Below are 7732 nucleotides of genomic sequence, written 5' to 3'. Positions count from 1 at the left end.
TTTCGCCTCCGTGTGGCAGGCAGAGTGGATCTGAGAGGAGCGGGGGAGGGACAGGCAAGGGAAGACTGAGGGGCAGGGCAGCCGGGGACAGTGAGATGGAGTCAGGTCCCCCTTCCTCCTGGAGGTGGTGGTGGGGTGGCCTTGGCATGGCAGGGGCGGCCTTGGCATGGCAGGAGCTGCCTTATTATTATTATTATTTTTCCATAGGGCACGTGTGCTAGCTGGAGACAGAGTGAGAGGGAAAGTGAGAAATCACCTCCCCAGGGGGGTGGCCATGCCACAATTGCTTTTCCTCTATTCTCTTGGGATTTATGAGCATGTGCACGTCCAAACACATATGCACACACAGAGCAGGTTTTTCAGGCCACTGGGTCCAGGACTCAAAGCAGAGTCGGCCATGTGGGATCCAGCACCTTAACCACTACTCCATCTGCTGGCCTGACAGGGCCTGCACTTCCCACTGCACCCCTGGGACTCTCAGGGGAGGAGAGGAATCGTTCTGACCTCTGAGTCAGGCTCGAGTCCTGGGCTGGATAAGGACACTGGAGCCCTGAAGGGACATTTTGAGCCAACTCAGGAAGCTGTCCCCACACCTCCCATGCCTATCTGCCAGCAGCACGCCGCCCTCGCGCACCACACATGCGCACATACACACACCCCGCCGTTTGTCCTGAGAAGCTGCAGGCTCCGATTCTTTCAGTGCTTCTGAGATACGGCAGGCCCGAGGAGGCCAGCAGGTACGTCTGGTGCATAGCCAGCTTCTTTCTGGCATTCCGTGGGGAAAGCAAGCATCCCTGGGACTTGCTGGTCACGTGAGTGAGCACCTCTTTCAGACCCTGCTCAGGGATCCCAATTGCAGGCACCCAGGGTCCTTGAATTTCTAGCCCTCTCCTTGGGATTGGGTTCCAAGGGCTCGAAAAAATTTGGTACCCAGGAAGCGCTGCTGCCTGGAGTGGTGGGAAGAACTTGGACTCAAATCAAGATGTGGGCTCAGTCCCAGCCCTGCCTCTTCCCAGATGCCTGAGCTAAGGCAAAGCGCGCGATCAAGCTCAGCCCCCATTTCCTCATCTACCCAACAGGAGAGATACCATCTCCCAGGGGGCTGTAAAGAGTAAGCAAGACAGAGGGGCCGGCAGGTGGCGCGGCGGTTGAGGGCGCTGACTCGCACATGGCCGGCCATGGTTTGCTTTCTCACTTTCCCTGTCTCTCTCTCTCTCTGTCTATCTCTGGACAAATTAAAACAAACAAACAAACAAATAAAGTTGAATAAAATAATAAAAAAAAGAGTAAGCAAGATAGAGATGCGGGGCCAACAAGTGGTGTGGCCAACTTGGCAGTTCAAGTCCCAGACCTGAGGGCTTGAAACGCACACTGGGCATGTGCGTGTATGTGTGCCCAAAATCCCAGAAGAATGGAGGAGAAGGGATTGTGGTCATCCCCCTGGGGCAGGGTGATTCTTGTTTTCCTCTCTCATGTCTGTCTGTCTGTCTCTCTCTCTGGTGAGCATACACATCCTATAGCAAAACCTTACCAAAAAAAAGAAAAAAAGATTAGAGACCCAAAGGCACATCGAGTGGGCACCTCATTGCTCTCACTGGACCAAGCTGACACCTGGCATGTAGGAGGAGCCCGGTGTGACCTGGGCTGGGAGGGTGCGGGAGAACCACACAGCCAGTCAACGACCACCGGCTGGAAGCACAGCCTTCCCAAGACAGGAAGGGGGGAGAACAGGAAGGAAAGGAAAGTGGCACCTAAGAGAGGGCCATGGCCTTCCTGTTTCCCTCCTGCTGGCATGGGCTGAACTGTGTCCCCGCCGTGTCCCTGCGTTGAAACCGTACCCCAGTATGTCGGGATATATGCTGTCCTGTGTGAGCACTGTGCCCTGTACTTGGAGGTAGGGCCGCACAAACGCAGCCAAGTTGAAATGAGGGTAGCCCTGATCCGGGATGGCCATGTCCTTACAAGAAGAGGAGACTAAGACCTTAGAGGGAAGGCATGTGAAAATGCAGGGGAAGAGGGCCGTTTACGCGACAAGAGAGAGGCCTTGGGAGACACCTACCCTGCCGACACCTTGGTCTTGGCCTTCCAGCCACCAGCATGGGAGAAAACCCATTTCTGTTGTTGAGTCCCTCCCCCGGCAGCCCTCGCAACAAGCACGCCTGCCTCGTGACCAGCGCGTGTCTCCACCCGGGGGAAACCTCGGGTTCTGTAGCTCTAGAAGGTTGGATACAAGGTGAGGAAATGGGCATTCTCTTCTCGGAGCTGTTTATGCCGAGCGGTTTTGCCAGTATCTGGATACCGGCACTGTTGAGGACCACGCCAGCCCAGGACAGGAGGATTCAGCCTCTCCAAGCATCTGAAGGCATCTCCAGGCACCACTGCTGCCGGGATGGCATGGCCGCCCTCCAGGGACCAGGATAGTGGTTGGTGTGGGTGCCATGGACATGATCTAGGATCCGTGAGTCACCCTTCCAAGCCTCAGCCCCCAAAGCCTCTGTGTGCCCTTTATGATGGCCGGTCTTATTTCCCAGCCCCTTAGTCCTTTGCATTCTGCCTGTTGTGTGTGTGTGTGTGTGTGTGTGTGTGTGTGTGTGCGTGCGTGTGTTTCTATGTGTGGCACGTGCATGTGTATGCGTGGATTCTCTCCAGCCGCCACCATAGACTGGGACCCCGTAAGGGGGCTGGTCTCATGTCCTCCTACCTCCCTTCTGTTTCTAGCGCCTGCTCTCATCAAACCACTCACACCTGCTCTCTCTTCTGCGCAAGGCCAGAAAAGATGAGAAAGAACTCCCCAGGATCTTTGCAAAGGTCTCTCCGGAACTATCCCTTCTAGAACTGGGAAATCTAGGTGTCCGGTAGGTACCCTCAGGAGCTGGTGGGCCAGGGGTCTCCGAGGAGGGGCCTGGAGGCCTGAGGTCCTGGGGGCTCCCCTCCAGTTGCACGCAGGCCCAGTCCTCTGGGGAGCTGCATGGTGGGAGTCAGCAATCTAGTCTTTAGATCTCTGAGCTGGAAACCTGTGGTGGAAGCCACATGGGCCAGCGGGAACCTTGGGCATGAAAGATGATAACAGGGGACCTCAGTCCCCAGTACCCTCTCCTTGGCCCCGGCTCTCCCTGGGAGGAGCCTCAGGCCCGATCTGCAGCTTCATTATACTATGACTCTGCATGCACGAAAGGTATTAATAATTCATACAAATCTGCAAGTTAAATGCTATGTCAAAAATAGAAATGCAGTTGTCTACTATAAAAACGACAAACATACGTCCCCAAATCCAGCGGCTTCTATCGGCAGTTTCCTGTCATCTGGAAGAACAAACCTCTCACACATGGGTCGGTCCTTCCACGTGTCAGTTCCCTCTTCCTCTTCCACCACCAGCCTCCGGGCAGTCCCTCCAGGGAGGCCTTTGCAGGGACAGAGCTGGCTGCTGGCTCGCTGTCCCTCATCACGCCTGACCTGACCTCACTGCCAGCCTCTGGGTCCGAGGACCTAGCCCACTGGCTGCTGGACTTCCAGAAGCGAACTGGAGATAAAAGGACCTCTCCGTAGAGAGGAACAGGGTGGCAGAAACGGGCAGGTGTGGGAGGGGCAGCAGCAGCTCCGTGACCTTACTTAGAAAGACAGACGCCAAGGGCTGGGATTCAGGAGTAAGGCGACCGAGACTAGCTCCACGTCACTCCTAGCCAGCAGCGTGGCCCTGGGCAGGCGTTACCCTCATGTGGGAAAGGAAGCTATTGACAGACCAGCGGTATTCAAACCCCTTCAAGCTGAGAGACCCTGTGTTAATGTGACATCTTACCTTGGACCTCAATGTCGAACATAGACTAAAATGGTGGGACTAGCAGTTGGCATAATGGCTGTGTTGCTGGACTCCCATATAGTTGACTGCAGTTCGAGTCCTGGACCCGGTGGCTGAAAACTCATGCCTAGTGTGTGTGCACGTGTACCCAAAATCCTGAGAGGAGAATGAAGAAGGGACTGTAATGTGGCCATCTCCCCTAGGGGGTAATTTCTTGCTATCTCTCTCTCTCTCTCTGTGTTTGGCAAGCACACATGCCCTAGAGCTAAAAAGCCTCTCTTAAAAAAAAAAAATATATATATATATAGACTGAAATGGAAAGTGGGGGCGAGCCAGAGTTCTAATTATCAGGCTCCCCGCCCCAGCCTTATCCCCTGAGAAGCTCTAGGATTCTGTGAAGCACAGAAGGAAATCTTATGATCTCGATCAATTATTTCCAAACTCAGACTCACACACAGGGCTGGTTGTCTCAGAATCATCTGGGGAACTTGTTAAAAATAGAGATTGCAGGTCCCAGAGGTCCCAGGTGAAACCTGGGAATCTATTTAGCCACCCTCACCCCTTGGCGGACTCTGGTGTGCAGCCAGGTTTGGACTCTGCAGGGCCAATGACTCCCAGGGGCCTTCCTGTACTGAGAAATGTTGTCACTGCCTGCATCATGGGGTCCTGCAGCGCCCCTCCTGCCTGTCCCCGTGACCTCCTGTGCACAGCGCCCCACGTCCCCTGCTCTGCTCAGCAGCTCTGTTCTCTCTGACTGTGCAAAGCCTCAGGCTGCAGGGAGGGCAGGGGACTGTGTAGCTGAGCTTCCCCTGGACCAGGGCATGTGACCTGAGAGATACAGCAGGGATGGGGCCCAGGCACGGCAGACTGGCTGGCTGAGGAGCTGGCATCTGCGAGGAAAGCACCGATGGGCAGAACGGGCTGGCTAGAAGGACCTGTGCGGGTTGTCTGTGACATCCAGGCTATAAAACTAGCAACTGCAGAGCACTTCAGAGTTTGCAGAGCACTTGGGACATGCATGGCCTCATCTGAGCCTCCCACCAGCCAGGCAGGAGTGCAGGGCAGGGCTCAGGTCATTACGTCAGTTTGCAGAGATCGCAGCAATTGAAGGCTTCTTTCAAGCTCATCTTTGGCATAAGACCTGAGTTTAGGCCGTGGTTTACAGATATTATTCCCCTCCCCACACAGTCGTTCCCAGCTGTGGGACCTGGGCTGCTGGAGGCAGTATCGGAATCACCGGGGACACTTGATAAAATACAGACTCCGTGTGTGCGTACAAGCGCAGCTGGCTAAGTTTTGTTTTGTTTTCTTTAAGAGAGATTTTGCTATAGGATGTGTGCACTTGCTGGAGAGACAGAGAGAGACAGAGAGACAGAACACAAGAAATCACTCCCCGGGGGGATGGCCACACAGCAATCCATTCTCCTCTTGGGATTCGAGGCATGCTAACACACGTGCCCAAGCATGAGTTTTCCGCTACTGGGTACGGGACTCAAACCATGGTCACATACGTGGTAATCCAACAACATAACCATTACACCATCTATTGGTCCCTCTGGTGATCCATTCCTCTCCTTCCCCAGCCCTTTCTGCCACATCTGGCCCAGAGCCCATAGCAGATCATGTGCCTGAAGACAGAGCTGATCTTAGGGAAAAAATTGAACTCCTCTGTGTATGAGGGATTGAAGGCTCAGAGAGCAGGAGGGACGGAGGGGAAGTCAGCCTTCAAGGTGACATGAGGGAGGGACGCAGACCTCTCACAGCGCCCCACCCAGGTCCTGCGGGACCACCTACCGTCCAGCCTGGGGGGCAGGCGCACTCGCCGGTGATGTGGTGGCAGGTGCCCCCATTCTGGCAGGGGCAGCGCAGCTCGCAGTGGGCCCCGTGGCTCCCAGGAGGGCACAGCTCCTCGCAGCTGCGTGGAGAAGCGGAGGTGTTAGACACGGTGGCATTCTTTCTTTTAATTTAAAATAATTTTTTTAGAGAGAGATTTTTGCTATAGTGCATGTGCACTTGCCAGAGAGACAGAGAGAGACAGAGAGACAGAAAGTGAGAACTCACCCCCTGAGGGGGGGTGGCTACACTGCACTTCCTTCTCCTCCATTCTCCTCCATTTTGGGCACGCATGCACACATGCACCTGGCATGAGTTTTAAGCTGCCGGTCCAGGACTTGAACCCTGGTCTACTAGTCCAGCAATGTAACCATTACGCCATCTGCTGGTCCCAGAGGTAGCAGCATTCTGACTGGGAGCAGGCCACAGTGCTGCCAGTCCCACACTGCAGGGCTCCCAGGAATGGCTGAGATCAGTCTGTGTGGACTGTCTTAGGTACAGGTCAACTCACATACAGCCCTGCTGCCTGTCAGGGGGAGCAGGACTTGGAAAGCACACACTGGAACACGGCGTGCTTGTGGGTACCTGCGGAGCGACCTCGGCACTCAGTGCACAGGAGCATGTCCTGGGGAGGAGGCTAGGGAAGTTTTTCCTACAAGCCTACGAGGAAGACGGAAGGCCTCTCCCCACCCCCAGATAGGGCACAGGCAGTAGCTGGAGACAGAGAGAGAAGGAAAGTAAGGAAGCACCCCAAAGGGGAAGATCATGCTGCAATCCCTTCTCCTGCAGTCTCCTCTCGGAATTTTGGGCACACACACACCCAGCATGTTTTGTTGTTGTTTTTCTTTTTTCTTTTTTGAGAGGCTTTTGCTATAGGGCACGTGTGCTCACCAGAAATACAGAAAGAGAGACAGAGAGCAAGAAATCACCCCCTAGGGGGGATGGTCACGCTGCAATCCCTTCTCCTCCATTCTCCTCTCAGGATCTTGGGCACGCATGCACATGAGCCCGATGTGAGTTTAAGCCACTGGGTCCAGGACTCGAACCGCGGTCAACTACATAGGAGTCCAGCGACGTAGCCATTCCGCCATCTGCTGGTCCCAGACCCAGCATGTTTTTTCCATGCTACCGGGTCAAGACTTGGAATGCACAGTTGGCCACGTGGGAGCCAGCCGCCTTCCCGCCATGCCACCTGGCTGGCCCTGAGGAAGGCATTGCACTTGGCCCCGAAGGCAAAGTTAGTGAGAGAGAGGAGACGGGGGGAAGGGCACTGCAGGCAGAGTGAACAGCAGGAGCAAAGGCACTGAGAAGTGGCCATGGGCTCCTGGAGTCAGAGAGGGAGAACCTGCAGCAGGTCCCTGCCAGGCACCGGAGGCTCCTGGCTACCGTGACAGGCTGGGCTGTGGGGCTGGGCACTGTTCTGGGGTGAGGAGGGTTTTCAGGGCCTCTGTCCACTGGCCCTGCCTGTAGTGTGGGGTGCAGTGGGTCCTGGGGGCTGGCCAGACATCAGGTCAGGGAGCACACTTGATCGTAAATGTCTCTTTGGCCCCTATTCTTGGGTCTCCTCAGGATCTAGGGCTGCAAGGAGGCCACAAAGACTTCTAGAGGGTCAACCTCGATCTCGCCTCTGAGGGGTCTCAGCCGAGCAGCCCTGGAAATCCCCTGCCAGCGCTGACTGTCCCGGGAGCCGGCAAGAGGCACTGACAGGGAAAGCTGGGGAGAGGAACCTCGGGTGACCCTCTAAAATCCGCACACACCATGTGCCCAGGGTCTTCACCTGACTCTGTCCAGAACAGAAGGGAAGGCCCCCAGGTGAGCAGTGGCATATGGACCACGGCCAGAAGGGAACGTCAAGCTAAGGCATGCCTCCCACCCCATTTCGACAAGGAAGGCCCCCTAGGAGAGGTTCAATGAGTTCTCTGCTCCCGGATGTGCTACCAGCTACCCCCAGGCTCTCAGGCCCAGTCTCCTGGACTTGAATGACGGAAATCTGAGACCCGAGTGAGAGAGGCCTGGGCATTTAGCTCTGCAGGATTCGGGGTCACGACCCAGCAGGTCTCACAGCCAGGACTATCCGGACCCTCCTTAGACTCCCACCACCCT

At 55.6% G+C, this 7732-nt stretch overlaps 1 protein-coding gene across 1 annotated transcript in view; it reads right to left on the bottom strand.

Annotated features, from left to right (window-relative positions):
• The window catches only part of MEGF11 (multiple EGF like domains 11), a 273906-nt gene that overhangs the window by 94794 nt on the left and 171380 nt on the right, over positions 1–7732 (bottom strand). Inside the window, exon 6 of the mRNA XM_027773823.1 lies at positions 5591–5711. Within this exon, the coding sequence (XP_027629624.1) occupies positions 5591–5711 (121 nt within the window). The remainder of the gene's footprint in view (positions 1–5590; positions 5712–7732) is intronic.

The sequence above is a fragment of the Tupaia chinensis genome, unplaced genomic scaffold (assembly GCF_000334495.1).
Source record: "Tupaia chinensis unplaced genomic scaffold, TupChi_1.0 Scaffold000377_2, whole genome shotgun sequence".
NCBI lineage: Eukaryota > Metazoa > Chordata > Mammalia > Scandentia > Tupaiidae > Tupaia > Tupaia belangeri.
The sequence above is the reverse complement of the archived record's forward strand: the minus strand, read 5'-3'. Positions and strand labels throughout refer to the sequence as shown.